General features: G+C 36.7%; 2 protein-coding genes across 8 annotated transcripts in view; one reads left to right on the top strand and one right to left on the bottom strand.

Annotated features, from left to right (window-relative positions):
• Window positions 1-20,478, bottom strand: part of LOC150090825 (heterogeneous nuclear ribonucleoprotein A1-like 3) — a 115,482-nt gene extending 95,004 nt beyond the window's left edge. For all 5 annotated transcript variants that reach the window (XM_090373040.1, XM_090373062.1, XM_090373071.1 and 2 more), the window contains exon 1: window positions 20,391-20,478. In XM_090373040.1, coding sequence (XP_090229166.1) covers window positions 20,391-20,405 — 15 coding nt within the window. In that variant the 5' untranslated portion in view covers window positions 20,406-20,478. The remainder of the gene's footprint in view (window positions 1-20,390) is intronic.
• Window positions 20,479-20,645: 167 nt separating this feature from the next.
• The window catches only part of LOC150090824 (chromobox protein homolog 3-like), an 89,731-nt gene continuing 88,191 nt past the window's right edge, over window positions 20,646-22,185 (top strand). Inside the window, exon 1 of one of the 3 annotated variants that reach the window (XM_090380201.1) lies at window positions 20,646-20,812. The gene's annotated coding sequence lies outside the window, so the exon portion shown is untranslated. Of the gene's footprint in view, window positions 20,813-20,983; window positions 21,037-21,128; window positions 21,253-22,185 lie in introns of those variants that run through there. The other 2 variants (XM_090380189.1, XM_090380196.1) reach the window with 2 other exon arrangements.

Below are 22,185 nucleotides of genomic sequence, written 5' to 3'. Positions count from 1 at the left end.
ACTGAAGAATTAGAAACAAGGCAATAACGATATGCAATGTTCTTCTCTTGAACAGCCTTAGCACATTTATTGGAAAACCAAGGTTTAGATAAAGGACAAGATTTTAAAGTGGAGTGTGGGATAAAGGATTCCATTCCTGCAAGAATAATCACTGACACGATCTGAGCAAACGTTGACATCAGAACTTTTGAAACAGTAATCCGACCAAGGAAAAGAAGTCTCGCAGGTCATCCCATTTTGCATTCTTGTAATGCCACACAACACGATGTTGGGAATAGCCATGAGATAAAGGCTCCATTGGAGAAGAGACAATTACCAAGTTGTGATCTCTGAAGTGCCTAAAGGGCCTATCACTTCGACCGTTTACTTAGAAGGGTTGTTTGTGAGAAAAAGATCAAGCGCGTTAGCTGTATGATTAGGATTGTCCGGTATTCTTGTAGGTAAATGAACAATCTGTGCAAGGTCATTAGTAATTGCAAAAGCCTCAGCATCTCGACCAGCTGGGTCGGTGTGACTAGAAAACGGAAGCCAGCTGGAGTTGTGAACATTAAAATCACCAAGGAAAATTACCTCACTGTTAGGAAAGTTGGACTGGAGAAAGTCAAGTTGCAAAGAGAGGAAGTCAAAGAGCTCCAAATGATTAGTAGAGCTGGGAGAACAGTAGATGAATTTGACACAATGAAGTAGAGAGATTTTAAGCTAGAGAAGATCAAAAAGAGGAGATTCCAAATTGTCAAGTCTCTGTCAGCGAATATCAGAATGGACATATGCACAAGTACCACCTTTGAGGAGAAAGGAATCATACAGCAAATAATTTGGGCATCTGAGATGAGCAGTAGTTGAATCAATCGATAACTGAGATTCTGTCAGAAAAAGTACATGGGGTTTTGCAGACTGCAAGTGGAAATGGACATCGTTGAGGTCAGAATTGAGACCACGTATATTTGTGAAATGAATTAGGAAGTGTTTGGGAGGTTTATATCTTTTCGCAGATAAGCTTGCTCTATTAGTTTAACAATTTATGGTGTATTCAATAGTAAGAAAAAGTGGGGGGGGGGGGGGGGCATGCTATATGAAGTAATGAAATTTTTGGTATGGCATACACATGGTAAGAATATACCCAGATCCTTGACATAACGTGGCCTCGTCAATGCCTTCCGCATACACACTACTCGGACTCCCTCCAGTCACTATCTGGCAGAGTAGAGGTAGCAAGATTATACACTAGCTGATACGGAAGCCTCCTAAAGAGTTACCAATAGGTTCGGTCCGGTTTACTAACTAGCGGCCAGCCTGCGAACACCGTTTTAGAGCTGTACCCTCGAAATGTAAGGAATATTGGATATTACTTTTTTATTACAATATTCACATTTAAAAATGACAGAACACTTCAAATACGAGTGACCACACTTAATGCCGATAATTCATTCTGGAAAAACACAGCTCTAAGTGAGTGCCATATTCCCATAAGGCAACATGTTACTTGTAAGTTGCCGTCTATGCCATAAGATATTTTATGATCAACAATAAACAGTAGTCAAAAGACACACCAATGTTGCTCAAAATATTTAATAAACCAGATTCAAAAATTTAGTTCATTAAGGGATTGAGTCAGTCTGGACTGGAAAGGGCACAGACATTTTTGCACTTTCTTCTCACTGCTTTGAATTTGAACATTCACAAAAAAGAATAAAGGAATGACTTTGATGTTGGGTTGAGGATAACCATTGTGATAACAGAATAAATCTTAAGACGATTAACTCAGTCAGTTGCTTGACAAAAATACCTAGTTTTCATTGCATCAAATTGGAAAATATTTCTTAAAGTCAGGTGGTTTTTCGTCCAGGTGGATTAAAACCCCTTCACGCACATATGCATCAACATAATACCGAATCTACAATAATTAAACTCAGGGTTATCCACCAAAGTGCCCACAGGCACAATGATATCCACAACCCAAACAAACTGTTTCTTAATATTCCCATGCATCTTATGCTGCAAAAATATAACCGATGCATGCATACTAGCTCACTCATTATGGCCATTTAAGTTCACAAATTTTGGCAATAAAAAGCCAGTCATTGAAACATGGAGTTAGCTGTAATTCCAGAAAGCTTCAGCCTTCTGGAATTACAGCTTTAGCCAACTGCAGTTATTAAACATCTCAATCAACAAACCTTTTAACATATTCAGTGTGCAGAGCAAACCAAATGGAAGGAGGTACCAAATCATGATACTGACACTCAAGAGACAAAGCAGCAAACCATTTCCCAGGTTTGTGTCAATGGGTGAAAAATTAATGAGAGTTAGTGACAACATGGTATACACATTACAAGGTCAGCAATGTGTTACTGGTGTCACACGATGAGCAAAAGCTATATTTTAGACTGACATTTTGTTTAGTAAAGACTTGTGAATCTGTTTCAAACAAAATATTTTCCCCCAAAAATTCACCTTCTGAAATGTGGGTGTGTCATATCATCCAAAAAATACAGTACTTAGAAACACAGATAGATGGCAGCACTTACTGGAAGATTTTTCGTGCATACAGAATTAACTCTAGGTCTGAGAAACTTTTTTTAAAAGGCATTCCAGGGAGGAAGAAGGTATCACAGCATGGCCTGCCCTAGTTTATAGTAAAAATTTATTTTACAAGGATGTAAAATTTTTTGAAGTGGTTCAAAGTTCATTGCAGATGTCAATGAAGCAATTTTAACCCAGCACTGGTCATGCCCCAGTTTGTTGCAATGGCAGTAATGGGCATCTGATAAACCAACTTTAGTTGTTTATTTAGGGAAAAAGCTTTTGGAAATTTTTAATTCTGCTTGCAATTTACCAATATACCATCTTTTCTTAACAGATTTCCATACTTATTGTATCTAACTTTTTATTATTTAATAAAATAATTTAAATGTTTTAAAAAAAAAAAAATATATATATATATATATATATATATATATATATACACACACATATATATATATATATATATATATATATTAGTACACTCTCGATTTTCCGGAATAGATGGTAAAAATAAATCCGAGATGATCAATTTCCAGGTTAATCCAAAAATACAGAAGTCCTCGACATACATAATAGTGACGTAGATAGTATGAATCAGAGCTGTAAGACTCAATACGTTCTACGTTGATATTAATATTTGTAAAATAATAAGAGGAGTTTACTTCAATATAGTATGTAGAACACTTCTGTATGATGCTCTCCAGAAATTAAAACAAAAAAAAAAAAATTTTAAAAAAATCGAAAACTTACATTAGAGTAAAAAAATAAATAATTAAAAACCAATTTAACACAATTATATACTACTACATTGAGGTAAACTCTTATTATTTTTCAAATAATAGTGATGTAAGACAACTTCTTACTTCGTCGAGTTTTAAGTAACTCGGGAATGACTAATAACATATTGCTGCTATATTATTATTGACAAATCTGAATTCAGCGCGATATTTGTTAATCTTTGTCCATTTTCATACATTATTATTAGTTTAATTTTCTGATCCAAATCGATCGCTTTCCTTTTTTTGGTAGATTTAGTAGTACCGCTGTAATTATTCTCTTAGTCGGCACCATGATAACTGTCAAAATGAAATTTTCTGTAAAAAGAACTTCACAGGGTTAAGGCAAAAACTCACTATTATCACACAGCACGAGCTCACATTTTACTAAAGCACATTTCTTGAGGTCACTGCCATAAAACAATAAAAACAATTTGCACTTTCCGAGTTAATGGGCTTTTCTGTTACTGAAATTCATTATAAACGGGTATTAAACTCTCTTATTGTATTTGTGTTAATACCTATAGCTTCAACTGTGTGGGTTTTTACGTTATTATGTTGAAGTGTGCATCCCCTTCACAGAAATCTTCAGCCATATAAAAAAGAAAACTATAAATAAATTGTAAGAATCTCCTCTTCTTTCCTATTTTTTTGCGTTACTCCGTACCTCACTTGTGCATGCAGTGATCATCATTATTGATTCTTTTTATTATTTTTTTTAATTTTACAATCCTAAAAATAAAAGAAAATAAAAAAATTACGTAAACCATAGTTGTGTAAGTCGGGGACTTACTGTATCGAAAAATGCTCAGCAACCTACGTAAAAAATATGGCGATAGATAAAAAATAAAAATTTACACGCACTACTTGCGTGTCCAATACGATACTTCCCTTTATTTTTTCCGACATTGCGTATGGTTTTGTCACCAACATTATGATTCATTAGATTTAACGGATGCACCATTTTCAAACTTTTGAATAATTTCAAGTCTTTGTTTAACTGAAATCGCAACTCTTTTGCATTTCCCCATCATTTTTGCGATTTCTAAATAAAAAAAAAAATATATATATATATATATTATAAAAAAAAATTTACATCCCTAACATAAATAACGAAATAAAACTTGTCTCTTTGCGTTGCAACAGAACACAACAATCGCGTGACGCACTAAAACGAACTAAACATTTGGTCTCTTTCTTTTTTTTTTAGTGGCAGGGTTCTAGTTATTACAGTACTTGAATTTTATGATTTTTGTCGATTTATTTTTTTTTTTTAAGAAGAGAAAAAGTTGCAGGGAACTGCCGCAAATCCATAAATTCTCAGTTTTGTACAATAAGGGTGAAGTGGCTGAAGTTTTCTACAGAAAGAAAAAACAACTCAGAGCTCTTTAGCAATAATATGTAATTGAAATCTGAGACCAAACAATAATAAGACGATAACTCCCTATTAGGACTGCACTTGAACAAAACAAAAAAAAAACCAAATAAACAACAATGTGTGTATGTGTGTGAGAGTGAGAATAAGTTAATGTCAGTTTTGTTTCGTACGATTTTTAATCAAAATCTGAAATGTCTTCTTTCAACGTTTTGATAAATCACACGACGGCAATTCTCCTTGAGTAACTCAGACCTGTGAGATGCTGCTGTTGTTTGTAGAAGCAATACATTTAATGAAAGTGTACTTTGCATATTTTGAAATTTTAGTATTTTCTATTTTTTTTTTCTTTTCGCAAAGATTTTAATGGCAATAACTGATACAACAGTTACATATCAAAAATATGTAGCGATGCCTATTCTTCATAAGGTTTCAATATAATACATTAATGTTTCAACAAATACAATCGATAAAAGGATGGTTAAGTGGGAGAAGACAGAGGGTGGTAATCAATGGGTGCTGCTCTTCGTGGACTAATGTTATTAGTGGAGTCCCACAGGGTTCGGTGTTAGGTCCACTATTGTTTTGTATATTTATCAATGATATTGATGATGGTATAGCAGGCTTAATGTCGAAGTTTGCAGATGATACAAAGGTTGGCAGGGTTGTTAATGACAGTAATGGCAGTGTGCTACTGCAACAGGATCTAGATAATTTGGGCAGATGGGCTAAGAAGTGGCAACTGAAGTTTAACCTTGACAAATGCAAAGGACTGCATATTGGTAGAAGTAACCCCAAAGAAACGTACCAACTGTGTGGTGCTACACTTAAGGTGGTAGAAAATGAAAGACCTGGAAGTAATTGTGCAGTCAGATATGAAGTTTTCTGAGCAATGCAGACAGGCTGCCAGGACAGGTCATGGGGTTTTGTCAATGATATATAGGAATTTTGCTGGCAGGGAGAAGGAGGTGATTGTCCCTATGTATAAGGCAATGGTCACGCCATGCCTTGAGTACTGCGTACAGGTCTGGAGGCCTCATTTTAGGAAGGATACAGATTTACTTGAGCGTGTACAGAGAAGGGCAACAAGATTGGTGAGGAGAATGAAGGGATTCTCTTACCAAGAGAGGCTTAAGTTCTGCAAATTGCAGTGGCTGGAGACAAGGCACCTGTGCGGTGATCTGATTGAGGTGTATAAAGCCTTGAATGGGTTGAGCACACTGAATTCTGATGGGATCCTTCCACTTGTTCAGATTACGAATCTAAGGGGGCATAAATTCAAATTAAGAAAAGACAGATGTAGATTAGATGTGCGGAAATTTGCCTTTAGCCAGCGGGTGGTTAATTGCTGGAACAAACTTCCATCTGTCGTTGTGGAAGTTGACAAGTTAAATAAATTTAAGGAGGAACTGGACAGGCATTTGGAGGGAGTGGTGTGATTTTTTTTTTTTTTTTGGCTGATGCTGCATAAGCTCATACACTTGCTTTCTTGCATCACATGCCACTACTACTACTACTACTAGATCTATCCAAATGTTTCAACAAGTACAGTTGTTCAAAATTTGTAATTTATTTCTCTCCCTCTTCAGTACAAATGAGCTATTCCATGCTTTTACTCTCTTCGATTTTTCATAAGTGTTCCCTGAGGTTTTTTAGATATACTCTTGAGATGAGAAGTCAGGGGAGGTTTTTGACCTGATAAACATTTCTTTTTCAATTTTTATTAGATATTCTTGAAACATTTTACCTGTTTATCCTTTGTACAAAGGTGACCTAAGTTGTTGAGCAGTTTATTCCATGGTTTTTAGGAGCATTAGCAACTAAACTAAGGCTATATTGCTCCGGGGTGACCTAAGAATAAAACAACTTGAAGACGGTTTGTTCGAGAAACATTTGAATCATCATCATCATCATCAGCCATTTTCAATCCACTACAGGATGAAGGCCTCTCCAGCAACTTTCCAGTTCCTTCTTTTGTGCAATGGCCATCCATTTACTACCCACAAACTCACGAATTTCATCTATCCACCTTTGCCGTTATCTTCCAGCTCCTCTTGGGTACCATTCTGTTATTTTCTTAGTCCATCTGTCATCATGTCTTCGAGCTGTGTGTGCTGCCCAAGACCATTTTAGTTCTTTAGTTTTGATAAGAATGTCCTTTACTTGAGTTTGCTGCCTAATCCAAGTGTTTCTCTTCTTATTTAACAATCTGATTCCCAATATAATTCGTTACATTCTTTGCTGTGTAGTTCTCAGCTTCTCTTCCATTCTTTTGGTGAGTGCCCACGTTTCACTTCCGTAAGTCATGGTGGGAAGTATACATTGGTTCATTATTTTACGTTTCAGACAAACTGGGATATTGCTCTTCAGTATGTGACTATATTTCCTGAATGCTATCCATCCAAAATTTATTTTCTCTTGACTTCCAGCCATTTATCATTATTACAGTTAATAACTTATTCCAGATAAGTATAGCATTAGCATTAGTAGAGGCATTTGATGCAAGAAAGCAAGTTTATGCAGCATCAGCCAAAAAAAAAAAAAAAAAAAAAAACCACATCCACTTCACCCCTCTGTTCGTTCAAAATACCTGTCCAGCTGAGCCTTAAACTTATTTAGTCTATCAACCTCCACTACAAGGGATGGAAGTCTGTTCCACCAACCAACCACCCGCTGGCTAAAGGCAAATTTCCGCACGTCTATCCTACATCTGTCTTTCCTCAATTTGAATTTATGCCCTCTCAGGTGATTATTCTGAGCTAGAGGAAGAATCCCATCAGCATTGAGCATGCTCAAACAATTCAAGGCTTTATACACCTCTATCAGATCACCTCGCTGGTGCCTAGTCTCCAGACACTGTAATTTGCAAAACTTAAGCCTTTCTTCGTAAGAGCACCAATTTGTTCCATTCACTAATCTTGTTGCCCTTCTCTGTACTCGTTCCAGCAGCTCTACATCCTTATTGAAATGAGGCCTCCAGACCTGTATACAGTACTCTAGGTGTGGCCTGACCATTGCCGTATACAAGGGAATAATCACCTCCTTATCCCTGCTGGAAAAATTCCTGTATATCATTGACAATACTCCATGAGCTACTCTTGCAGCCCATCTGCACTGCTCAGAGAACTTCATATCTGCCTGCACAACTACCCCCAAGTCCCTTTCATTCTCTACGACTGTCAGTGTAGTACCACAGAGTTGATACGTTGCTCTGAGGTTGCTGTTTCTCATGTGTAGTACTTTACATTTGTCATGTTAAACTTCATTTGCCACCTCTCAGCCCACCTGCTCAACCTTTCCAGATCCTGTTGCAGCAGCATAGTGTCAGTAGTGTCCTTGACAACCCTGCCAACCTTTGTATCGTCTGCAAACTTGGACATTAAGCTTGATATACCATCATCAATATCATTTATAAATACAGAAAACAATAATGGACCCAATACTGAGCCCTGAGGGACTCCACTAATAACATTAGTCCACAATGAGCAGTGTCCATTGATTACCACTCTGTCTTCTCCCCCTCAACCACCCCTTTATCCATAGCAGCAATTTGCCTCCAATTTGTGTAGCAGTCTTCCATGTGCAACAGTATCAAAAGCCTTTCTAAGATCCAAGTATATAATATAAAACCTATTCCCTGCATCCAGTTCTTTTGTGACCGCATCATAGTATCCAATCAAATTGGTCAGGTAAGACTTCCCCTTAACAAAACCATGCTGTGTCCGAGCTATAACTGAAGTCTTGTTTAAATGATCCTGCAGTGCTTCTTTAACCAGTGCCTCCATTAATCTTCCTGGAACAGAAGTTAAGCTCACAGGTCTATAATTACTTGTGTCAGCCTTTGATCCTCCTTTGTGAATTGGGGTCACATTTGCACATTTCCAGTCTATGGGTACCTCCCCTGAGTCCAAGGAAGCTCTCATAATTATGGCTAAGGGTTTGCTTACTTCCTTTGCTGCCTCCTTTAATATAACTGGATAGATCCCATCCACCCCGGGTGCCTTTCTTGTGTTTATCTTCAACAGTTTCTCCTCCACTTTACTCCCAGTTATTTCAAGATTCTGTAGCTTACTGCTAGAGTTGAATACACCTCTGGCATTCCCCTCGCTGAATAACTCCTCGTGTGTGAATGCCGATGCAAAATATTCATTTAGTTTGTTAGCTAACTGAGCAGGATCATCAACAGTTGACCCATCAATATCAAGTGGACCAATCTGATTCATCCACTTCCTTCTGGAGTTTACATAAGTAAAGAACTCTGCTGTTTTTCTTTGCATCCCTTGCCAAGGATTTCTTGTAATCTGCCTTCACCTGCCTAACCTCCTTTGTAACTTGGTTGCATATCAACTTGTATCTATCATAGGCTTCTGTGTCATGTGTTAATTTGTAAGTATCCCATGCATTTTTCTTCTCTGCCATATGCCTCATTAGTTCATCTGACATCCATTTTGGTCTAAACCTTGAACAATATTTCTTAGTTGGTATGTAAAGCCTAGTAGCATCCAAGATAAGTTCTTTGAATGCTTCCCATTTTGAATTTGCTGTTGGTAACATCATCAGTTGGTCCCACTGTATAGAATTTAAATACTGTCTCAGACCATCGTAGTCGCCTTTACCGAAGCAATAACCCTTCCCTTTACCCCTAATGATAGTTACCTCTTTGAGTAAATCCCACTTCAGCACACTGATCACTGCCAACTAGTGGTTCATTTATCTGCAGATTCTTAATGCATGAAGAATCACTGCTGATAAACAAATCAAGAGTATTACTCCCTCTAGTTGCCTCCCAAACATGCTGATGTAGAAAACAATCATCCAATAAAATCTCCCATTATAAGACTCTGATTTACTGATCCACTCTATTTCCCTGTACAGTTTATTATTATACTTATCAGAGTCATTAGGCCTATAGCACACTCCTACTCTCAATTTTGATTTCCCAATGCTTATGTCACACAAACTGACTCAACACTGCACTGTCCAGCGATGTCGACTGGCTTCACTTCTTTGGTTTTTATGTGTTTCTCAACTAATAGCATAATCCCTCCCCCCTTCCTATCCTGTCTATCCTTTCTGTAGACGTTGTACTCCCCAAATTCCAGTTCTGCATCCCTTATATCTGTGACACCACGTCTCTGATATCCCAACAATATCTGCCTTTGATGTTTTGAGCAATACCTCAAATTCATCAAATTTATTTACTAAACTCCTAGCATTGGTGTACACACAAGTATACCTGCACCTGTTTCTATTCTTAGCTACCCTAACACAACCCATGTGTTTACTTGTACCGCAATGGCTCCCAGCAGTCTCTGAAATATCATGCATCTTGTTTTTCAGGCTTCTGCTCATTAGAAGCAGTGCAAGAGTCTCTTTCACCTCTGCCAGTGGCTACTGTCAATCTACTGGTCTTTGTCTCCCCCCCCCAAGCTAGCAGTTTTCCGACCCATCTAACACTGCCTCGATAGCATCAGCAAATATTCTTGCACCCTTTCTATTTAAGTGTATCCCATCCCTGTAGAAGCAATTTCTCCTGTTAACAAGTACAGTCCAGGCTGAAAAAAATTTTACCCCTTGAGCCTTGCACAATCTTTCCAGGGCCGAATTGATCAACTCCACCAATTATATGACTCCACCTTTTCAATTACTGCTCCTTCAATCATTATGTCCCTTTCTGTGGTGGCATACTTGTTCATCATTACTTCTGTTTTAGTAATGCTTTTGTAACATATGAATAAGGAAAAGCTTCTCATTTCACCAGAGGCGTTTGGTAAAGAATGTAGGCAGTTATGAACTGCATTTTGAACTTCTACATCACTTGAACTTTCCTGCCAAAGTGCTCCTTTGGCCCAAACACCACACATGAAAACCAAGAAGCGCAAGTTCAGAAATGTGTGGCAAATGTAGCATGGCTTGAAATATTAATTGGTGAATGTATTGGGGTGCCGGACTCGCAGCATCGATGTCCCATATTCACATTTCTTTCCAACATTCGATTAATCAGATATTTTATCCAGATGAGGCATTTGTCCTTCCTGCTTCCGCTTGCCAGCTTGTTGCGCATACATTCTACAGTAATTTCACTTCCAATTAAAATCAAATGATACTTCTCCATTCAACAGTTGCAGTCTTAAAATAGTTACCATTTTGAAAAGAGATTGTCAATTTGACAAGTTTATATCGCAGTAGTAATTAGCAACAAGTATATAATGAAAGCTTATTACTATAAAAAAAAAAATGAAAATGCACCTTCTTTAGCTGGCTTATCCTCATATATCTTTGTACTTTGAAGTTTCATTATAGTAAATATATAAATATTGAAAAACTGTACCAAGAATACTAATTTAAAAACAATAATGAAAACATCAGAAATGGTTTCCTAGGCCATGCTCAGGCCTTTAGAACACAAAATCAATTCTGCAGAAATACTGGACATATTATTAAGACCTGATTTGGGAGGGGCAATGCAGGGATACAGTGAGAAATCCATTTCACTGTTTTTGAGTCCACGTGAAAGCCCAAATCAGTAATCTTCATGTATTCTCTTTCTTGTAAATTCCTCTGACCTTGTGGACCTTCCCGAAGTATGTGAAGATTTATTATTATATTTTTTAATTCATTAAAAAAATCTGAAATAGAGACATTTTAAATTAATAATAATCTGAAATAAGTAGTAATAATATTCTTTATTTTAAAATTATAAAAGGCCTACATAAGATGGTGGACTACACCACATTTCTTCAGATGAAGAAGGTATTGGTATTTAAGGGCACAAGGGCAGCTGAGATGAACAAGGAGAATACTGGTCCGTTTTTTAACTTTATTTTATTTAATATTATTTCCTTTATTACTAGTAGATTAACTATAACAGTCACATCTGATAATCAAGTTTGGTTTCAACAACTGCCCATAGTGCTTATGCACTGTCCTACCATTAATATACGAACCTGCCTTTAGAGAAAAAAAAAGAGCTTTTATTGTGTTATTTAATATTTTGTGCTGAAACCTTTTGCTTTTACGAGTGCCTTCAATCTTCGCGGCTTACTCTCAACCAGCTTCTTATAAATGCCAGGTGATATGTTCCTCCAATTGGCCTTAACGCTGCCTTAAAGCTCCAATTGGCAATAACGCTGCCACCAATCTCAATGCGCACGTACCTGATGATCTAATACATCGTACTGATCGATACATCGATCAGTACTCTGAGCTGGCCAATTCAACTTTTCCTTAAACCCTCTGTTACGATCAGAGCAGTATGGCATAGCGCATTGTCTTGAGTATGGGCCCTCCCCGAAGTACTGCCATAATGTTGGTAGTGCACAATTGTCCAAGAAGACCTCAATCGACGTGACCACTTAAACAAACTAAACATTTGGTCTTTTTTTTTTTTTTGAGCAGCGGGATTCTAGTTTATCACTTGAATTTTATGATTTTTTGTCGATTTTTTTTTTTCTTTCCGATCCTTGTAAATAGAGTCTGTTGTACATAACAATTCAGCTAAAAGCAGATAAAGCTAAAAGCCATAAAAAATAAATACAAAATTAATAGTCATTTGCATATTTCAGTGCAAAAAACAGTACAGCCCATGAAATTTTAAAATTGCACAGGCACATGTATTTCTGCAGGGTGTCCCAAAAAAAAAAAAAAAAAAAAAGACCTGAACAACTTCATAAATTTGTTATTTACAACACACACACACACACTACAGCCGTCGATAGAACAGTTTTTTTTGCCACATTATAGGTGATTATGTGTGGTGCTTGTGGCACACGAGGATAGTGGAAGTCAAAACATCATCTCCTCAAGAGGCCCAACGTTTCACTGAGTTCAACTTAGTGAAACATTGGGCCTCTGGAGGAGAAGAAATTATCAAATAAAGCACAGAAAACTACCACCATCCTGTACCAGCATTAATGAGTGGCATTAAAAGTTTATGGAAATGGAAAATGTCAATCCCAAAAAAGGGCATGGATATCCTAGCACAACTTCGGAAGTGTGCGACTGGTGGAGGGAACATTTGCTAGAAGCCTCTCCAAATAAATCAGAACTGCCTACAGGTAGCTTCAAGCACCAAGCTGAACTGTACACAGAATTCTGCACAAACATTTAAGGCTCTGCGAGTAAAGAGTACAGCTCGTGCAGGCCTAGAGACCTGAAGCATTTTGAATTTGCAATGAATACCCTTCACTGTATGGATAGCAATGAAAATTTTCTGACAAGGATACATTACATGTTTTAGGAATATGAACAGATATAATGCTTAAATTTAGGGTTCAGAAAAACCAAGTTGTAAGGGCCTTGGAACGGAGTAGTAAAAAGGTAAATGTTTGGTGTGAACTTCTTCATGATCACTTGTGTCCTTTCTTTTTTTCATAAGCGGACTGAATGCAAACACTTAGTTGTATATATGCTTGAGATTTATGCACTCCCACAGCTGGAAGAACTTCAACCTCAACAGTTACTCTGCATCTATATTTACAGAAGAAAAGCCGTTTAGGTCAAAGAGAAATTATGGGAGGGAAGTTGAAATATGTGAAATTAATGATATAGAAATTTTGCATGATTATTAAATCAAAAAGACTTGAGCCTACAGGCCAGTAAGGCTCCTAGGGTTGATAGCATATACCTTATAATCTTAAAAGGATTATTCCTTATAATCCTCATTGAATCATTGAGGCTAATTATGAGAGCATCACTGGACTCTGGAGTGATTCCATTGGATCGGTAAAGTGCCAATGTATCTCCAATACATAAGGGAGCCACTTCTTAGACTGAAGCGGCTAATTATCGACTGATCAGTCTAACTTCAGTAGTAGGGAAAATCATGGAGGCAATGATCAAGGGTGGAATTCAGGATAAAAAAGGAATTCTGAAGGCATGGCTTGTAAAGGGAAAATCATGTTTAACAAATCTGGTTAGCTATTTTGACAGGTCACTCACAAGCTGGATTTAGGGAATAATTTTCGACATTGTTTATTTGGCTTTCAGCAAAGCATTTGACTCAGTCCCACATGAGCAGCTACATGCTGAAATCACAGAAAATCCTTAGATGGATAGTAGGAGGGTTCAGGGCATGAGGCAGAGGCTTGTGATAAATGGTTTTTCCTTAGATTGGGTTCATGTAAGAAGTGGGGTTCCCCAAGAATCAGTATTAGAACCACTGTTTTTGATTTTCATAAATGAAATCGATGAAGGAACAAAGGGTGCGATGTCTAAATTTGTAGATAATGTAAAGATTGGTAGGGTAGTTAATGATCACAGCCAAGCAGAGATTCTGCAGTGACAGTCAGAAAAATGGCAGCTATGCTTTAACAGTGTTCTCCTCAAAAAATTTTGCCACAAGGGTGGCATTAGGAAGTATCCAGGCGGGGAAGTAATACTTTGCAACATTATAAAATTTTCTGTTATTTATAAATGTGACTTAAGCAATCCAGAACAAAAATTACATAATTTAACACTATATTCTCCTGTCGCATTGACCTCTGTCACATAGTATATTCAGATTAATACTGATTGAGTTCGGTGAGCAGTACCAGACGGCACCACAAGTATTGCTTAAATTTCTACCAGGCAGTCAAATTCACTGAGCGATGCACCAATTCAATAGGTCCTGGGAACAACACTGTTTTAATCCAGCAATATGCAAGGTCTTAACACCTGGGGAACAGTAACCCCAAAATAACTTATACACTTGGTGGAGTTAAACTAAAGCCAGTAGTGGAGGAAATGGACTTGGGTGTTAATGGATAAGTTCTCCGAGCATTGTAGACGGGCTGCAAGGAAGGCCCATGGTGTCATATTGATGATTTATCAAACAATTGCTAGTAAAGATAAGGCTGTCATAATCCCATTACATAAGGCTATTGTTAGACCACACTTGGCATACTGTGTTCAAGTATGGAGACCACACCTTGTGCTTCTTGAAACGGTCCAAAGACGGGCAACTCGCCTGATGAGATCAGCAAAAGGGTGTCCATATGAGGAAAGAATTCGAATATGTGGGTTGCAGAGCGTGGAAACTAGGCACCTTAGAGAAGACTTGATTGAGGTGTTTAAGGCTCTGAGAGGCATAAGTAAAATGAATGAGGACGAAATTTTCAGTTATGATTCTAAAACTAGGGGCCATAATTTCAAATTACGGGGGAGTTGTTTAGACCTGACTGCAGGAAGTTTTATTTTAGCCAGCGAGTTAAATTACCTACATGGGTGGTAGAAGCTAACAGTTTGGGGGAATTCAAAGGTCAGCTGGATAATTATCTACGGGAGGAGGAAAATGCATAGATTGTCTATTTCCTTTTCTCTTATTATTTATTTTTTTTTTAAATTTCCTTATTATTATACAGAAATACCTCACTTAGCACGGGTTTCACTATAACACTGTTTTCAATTAAGTTTTAAGTCAAAAATTTACTGTACACATTAAAACTCATTCAACAGCCTAGATACGTACTCTACATATTTGCTGCATTGTTGTAGCCTAGGAATGCATACATATATCTAACTACAAGGTATGGTAAACGGTGGATAGGTAAAGGTAGGCCTGTAATGTGGCCTCCCAGATCACCAGACTTAAATGCTATGGATTTTTGTATCTGGGGTCATGCAAAAAGCTTGGTGTACACTTCTGACATTAACACAGTTGAGGAACTGCAGTGTCAGGTTGAAGGAGCCTTTCAACAAATCAGAAATGACCCAGGAATGCCTGAGTGGATTCACAACTCAATGCAGAGAAGATGTTGTTGTTCTTATTTAGGAGCATTAGCAACTAAGGCCATATTGCTCCGGGAATATGCGGTGGTCATTCCCTGACCTTTCCGCATCCTCCGTATTTGGTGGTGACGGGCTCGAACCCCGGTCTAATCAAGAAGCGTGCTACGCACTGCTGCTCCTTCCCACCTGGCTACGGAGACGCCCTCAATGCAGAGAAGACTATAAAGCTGGGTATGGATGCAAGGACAGCATTTTGAACACCTTTTATAACATCCTGTGGTGTTGAAATCAAAAATTAAAAATGTATTATCTTATGTTTAATAAAATCACCCTTAGCTTTGAAACGGTGCCGTCTGGGTGGTGGTATTCACTGAGAATTAATAACAGTAGTCCTCTACTAGAGAAGCCTCCATAGCCGAGTGGTCAGAAGCAGGAGTGCAGTAGCACATGCTCTTTGAGTAGACCGGGGTTCAAGCCTCTGACTGCTAAATACGGTCGATCTGCCAACCCGCACTGGACCAGCATGGTAGATTATGGTCCATGTCCCTCAGCATGAATTGTTGAGGAGGCTTCCATCCTGCAGTGGGTTGATAATGGCTGCAGTTTACCTTTTTTACATGAAGAACAAAATGGATTTAGGAAGGGGAGATCCTGTATTGACCCAGCTTTTACATTAAAAATTTTAACAGAGAAAAACAGAATATAATATTTAAACACATTTTGCAATTATTGATTTCAGGAAAGCTTTTGATATGGTTTCTAGAGGAAGATTCTGAGAAATTTTAGAACCCTTAAATATCCCTAAAAAATTATTAAATGCTATAATGGATATCTATCATAATAAGAAAATTGCAGTAGTCTAATTCTGGTATAACTGAATGGAAATCAATCAATCGAGAAGTTAGGATGCCCAACGTCACCATCTCTGTTTAATATTTAAATAAATACAATAGTCAAAGGATGATAGAATACTATCAATTGTGGTTTTAAAATTGATCGAGTAACTAAATTAAATACTTTATTATTTGCAGACGGTCAAATATTAATAGCTCAGAATGAAAATGAACTTCAAAAGTCGATTTTTACCTTAAACAATACCGCTAAAACATTTGGAATGGACATTTCAAATGAAAAGACTAAAGTTATGGCATTTAAATGTAATTATCCAATCAGAAGTAAAATAATAATAGAAAATACCACCCTGGAACAAGTAAATTCATTCACGTATATTAGATATTATCTATGTCAAAGAAAAAGATATAGAATTCAAACCTTCCACTTTTCTAAAAGTTACAGGTTTAATTGACAATATCCTAAAACAAAATAAAGTGCAAAAGCATGCAAGGATAAAATTTTATAAGGGGATAGCAAGACCCATTTTATTTTATGGAAGTGAAACTTGGACAATCAAAAGATGAGAAAAGGATTGAGAGTGCTGAAATGAAATTTATTCGCCGAACTAGTGGCTATAGATTACTGGACAAGAAAACTTCTAAGATTCATAAAGAATTAGGTACTGATCCAATAATAGATAGAATCTACAAATACAGAGGAAAATGGATTAATCATTTAGATATGATAACATCCAGAAAGATTACCAAAGAAGATTATGAAATATCGGCCAGTTGGAAGAAGAGATCCAGGACATCCAAAGAAAAGATGGACTGAGACCAGAACAGGCCACCTGGCCTAACTCCTTGAAAGGATGGCGACAATACCTTGTGGAGCCACATTTAGTCTGTTAGCACTGCTTGTACTCATCTTTGCATGGGCTCCAAAGGGTTGCACAGTGTCCAGTAATGCTCCCACATTGTCAGGTGGATGGTTGTAGCACTGCATGATTTTTTCCAGTAGGTCCCAACTGTACTCAAGCAGAATGAGATAGGACAAGTTGGACAGCCATGGAAGGAAGGAGAATTCATCCCCCCCCCAGAAACCAGTAAGCAACATGCAGGGCCTTGTGGCATGGCAGTGTTTTGGTGATAGACAATGGAGTTGCATGGATGTGCTTTCAACACAAAAGGATGTACTTGGTCAGTCACAGGCATTCCCACTGAGCTGTCAATTAATGGTAATGGACCAGGCATGCCACAGTCCCCAAACCATAAGACCACCACCTCCAGCCTGCCAAACAGCAACAGTGCAACCAGGTGCCATGGTATGCTGCTTTAACCAAATGCAGATATGCCCAGCAGTATTAGAGGTGGAAACAGGATTCACTAGACAAGCAAATGGTTTCCCACCTGTCGGTAGCAGTGTTGGTGCTGATGCAAGACATCTTTTCTTTCCTCTTGCATTGAGAATGGCTACCGTAACTACTGCTGATTGCCACAGCCTATACAAGTAAATGTCCAGCACACAGTCCATGTAGATATTGGTCTTACTGTTCTTAAGTTGTATGAGGTTACCTGGGCCACTGTGCTGCATCACTACTGCGTTACAATGACATTCAACACACACACACACACGGCTGTCCCACCTGCCCTTTTAGCTGGTTTGTTACGGTAGACTTTGAAACCACAGAACATGAGCACTTAGACTTGGCTGCTGTCCAGATACTGGCAAATCTTGCCCTCACAATCATTCAACATTCAAAGTTGGAAATATCTGGCTGCCAGGGCAGGTCATGGGGTTTTGTCAATGATATATAGGAATTTTGCTAGCAGGTAAAAGGAGGTGATTATCCCTCTGTATGAGGCAATGGTCAGGCCACGCCTCGAGTACTACGTACAGGTCTGGAGGCCTCATTTTAGGAAGGATGTAGATTTACTTGAGCGTGTACAGAGAAGGGCAACAAGATTGGTGAGGGGAATGAAGGGATCCTCTTACCAAGAGAGGCTTAAGTTCTGCAAATTGCAGTGGCTGGAGACTAGGCACCTGTGCGGTGATCTGATTGAGGTATATAAGGCCTTGAATGGGTTGAGCACGCTGAATTCTGATGGGATCCTTCCACTTGTTCAGATTACAAACCTAAGGGGGCATAAATTCAAATTAAGAAAAGACAGATGTAGAATAGATGTGCAGAAATTTGCCTTTAGCCAGCGGGTAGTTAATTGCTGGAACAAACTTCCATCTGTCGTTGTGAAAGTTGATAGGTTGAATAAATTTAAGGAGGAACTGGACAGGCATTTGGAGGGAATGGTGTGATTTTTTTTTTTTTTTTTTTTGGCTGATGCTGCATAAGCTTTATAAGCTGATACATTTGCTTTTTTGCAACACATGCCACTACTACCTTTCCATTCTTCCTCACAGATACCCAAAACCAAATTGCCACCATGTTTGAAAACTAATCTATCAGCACGCAAACTTCACCAGCATCACAGATAAGTGCATTTCTACACAACAGGATATTGCTAATGCAAAGCCAACTCAGTTTTATAAAACAATTAGAATCTAATTTGTTGTATCTACAAAATCTAACTACTGAATCTTCAAAACACTACTATTAAATTCTTAAACAAGCACAGCTTCAGCAATTGTCTGGTACCATACGACTCTTCATGCAAAAGACAAACAGTTGCAAAGATTGTGGTAGATCACCTGGCAGGTTCTTGAGTACAAATTCTGTATTGAAACTAAAATAATCACTTTAGAAAAGACTGCAGAAGTTTTACCATATTTATAAAAGGAAAAAAAATAATAATAAAATAATAATATGCACTATGGTTTCTCTTTGAGGTTACAATGGACATCATGACAAGACTGATTATGATTTTATTGGTGCATTAGAGTCTAAGGCATTGTGCACCAGGAGTCATGGCAAGATTCAATCTTCCTTACCTAATGCCTGTTGAAAATTTAAAAATGTAATGTCTCTCACAATTCACAGAAATGAAAACAAAGTATTTTCTGCTTTCAATTCAATATACAACAGAATATAGTCAGTTAGAGAACATTGGTACATGGAACGATCTGATTTCATTTACAAATTTTAAAAAATAATAATAATTAAAAAGTGGCATGTTAGCAACAGAAGTTTAAATTATTAGGTGATTGGCAGGTGACAAGGAAATTATTTTGTTGGCTAATGCTATATAAGCTTGGTTCCTTGCATCATTTGCCAACACTAATAATTACCTAATATACTTGTCCTAATGTTTATTGGAAACAAAATACAAGGTAATCTTCCACCATTCTGTGATTTAAATTGATCTTTATTAAACCGTAATGAAAAGGTTATGTTAATAAAGTTTATAGCGAATATGACGGTTGCTCCACTTAAAAATTGCGTATTTTGCAACCTTATTTATAAATATGATAACAAAAGATGGAGAATGGAAGCACAATACCGCTGACTAAATAATTTAGAAATAAATCTTCTTATAAATTGTTTTTATGTTTAAAACTAGTACTCCAAATAGAAATAAATAACCACCTGAACATCCATATATAAAGCTAAATTTTAAAATTAAGCAACAAGCGCAACTTGTAGAAGTGACAGTAACATGCCGTCTACTGCAATCTGCGCACTGTTTTATAAACTTTTGTGAGCAGTGGTAATTCTTTGTAATTATGCAAATGAAATTAAGGAAAAAGCAGGCAACTATTACACTTCGGAGACTTAAGAGACAGTTTTAAATAATTTTGACTGTAGTAATTAAATCACTCAGAAATCGATACAAAGCCAGCATACTGTATATAGAAAGAAAGAGATTTTGTGAACGTAAGGCAAAATGTGAGATATGAATCGACATAATGCACTGTCAGAATAAGACACTCGCACTGCCGATCAACGATACTCAGAACTGCAAAAAGTATCAAAAAGACATAAAATCTTTTTCAACTTAAAAAAGTCGAGAAACGTGCTGTCATGGCTGCCTTCTCAATACAAACTCCTATGACACCGGCACTACGCCGCCATTACTAAGAGGCTTTCAATTATGATACAAAATCGACTAATTAATAATGATTTATTAATGAAATAAGAATTATCCTGACTTTTTCCATATAGATTCATAAAACAAATAGTTATAAATATACATATTTAATAACTTAAAACTTACATCTGCGGCACCCATGATTGCGCTTCTAAACTCAACGTGTCCACTCAACAAAGAAATATATCACGTGATAATGTAGCATTAGCGTATTGAGTGCGACACCAATATATAAATAAAATATAAATTAAAATCAATGTTAATAATTACTTTAAAATAATTTTTAAAATATTTTATAAAAACATATTCTATTTTATTAGCTTAATATTTTAAACAATTTCGAAAAAAATTACAAAGTAGTGACGAAGTACTTTCCCGCCATTTTGTGCTAAATTGCGATTTTTTTCCTGCGGGTTGGTTTACGAGACTTAGGAATTTGGACATATGGTGGCTGATAAGTTTTGAATTCGGGCTTAATCTGTGTTGTGTTGGCTAAACATTTTTAAAAAAGAAATATAACTATTTTTGGATTTTAAACCTTTTCTTGTGTTAGTATCATAAAATAAGACTTTTGAAGAGCATAATTGCATTTAAATATATATGAAACTATAAATATTACGAACTAACTAGTACTATGTGTACGTTTTTATTACTGGTCTAATTTATACATGATATAATTTGCTTTATTTACTTTTTTTTTTTTTTTTTTTACTTTTCAGTGTTGAACTTCGAAAAGAAAGACTGGAAATTTGATAATCAAGTTTCACATTAGGTGAGCAGTTTGTTTTGAAGTTTTTTTGTTTTTTCCTTCATTATTTCCAGATACCACTGGGAAAGTGGTACTGGCTTTAGACCATTGTATTGGACATCACGATCGCGAGGCGTGCACTAACCGCAAAACGAATCTGTACCGAGATTCGGACCTAGATTATTAGCAAAACGTGCTTTTCTTGGCCGTTTGGCTTTAGTGGCTAATTGTGAAAGTACTGTAGGTATCATTGATTTCTTACTAATTTGTATATGTTTTCTACTGCAAATGTTTACTGTATACCTCATTGTTAAGTCTCGATGAGTGGGAACCATATAACTGTCATAGCGGGTGGTTAACATAAAACCCCACACAATTAGATTTTTTTTTGAAAAAGTTGCTTATTGTTCAGCCTGGCTGCTGATAACAATTTAATTAAACAGTATTTATGTGAGTCCAATATATACATTAAGAATTTATTTATTTAACAAAACGCATTTTGTTCAGAAATTTAAATAATACTTTAATATCATAATTTTTTAATTTAAAAAAGTATTTAATAATTAAATAAAATGAAGTTTAGAAACATTTCATGCTTCTTGTTATTCTTACATAAAAACAAGATGCAGCAGAAGCCGCTATAATCCGCTGTGAGTTGAATAAAAATAGTTCACTGGTAGGAACTGATGTACAGGTCTGAAGCATCAAAATCAAGTATACATCTATGGAGTGATTTTATTTGTAATGAGCAAAATATAACAAAAACAAACCATACAAGGTGCTAAAAACAAGAGAAAAGTACATGAAAATCTGAAATAAGTGCTGTATATCTTGCTGCACAGTATGATATTTTGAAAAAATTATTAGGGGAAAAAAACAAACTATATGTTAATGTAGCTAGGGTGGAAACCATGTATCATTCAAATATATTTCAGATATATGAATTTAGTAAATTTTAAATAAAAGTTTTAAAAAAAATTTATATTTTTGTATTGTATGAAGAAAACCAAACCAGGAGCAAAAGAAAGAATATCATAGCCTGCTTGTTTAGAGCTCAGTGTCAGCAAATGGTGTGGAAAGCCCACATTTTTTTGAAACAACTGAGAGTAAGTGTGCTTACCTTAATACACAGAGTAGTCCATGCGTCAGTTTACTGAGAAATAATTTGTATAA

Source organism: Mastigoproctus giganteus, chromosome 1 (genome assembly GCF_048544385.1).
Source record: "Mastigoproctus giganteus isolate SK-2022 chromosome 1, ASM4854438v1, whole genome shotgun sequence".
NCBI lineage: Eukaryota > Metazoa > Arthropoda > Arachnida > Uropygi > Thelyphonidae > Mastigoproctus > Mastigoproctus giganteus.
This window is presented reverse-complemented; position numbering and strand designations above follow the sequence as displayed.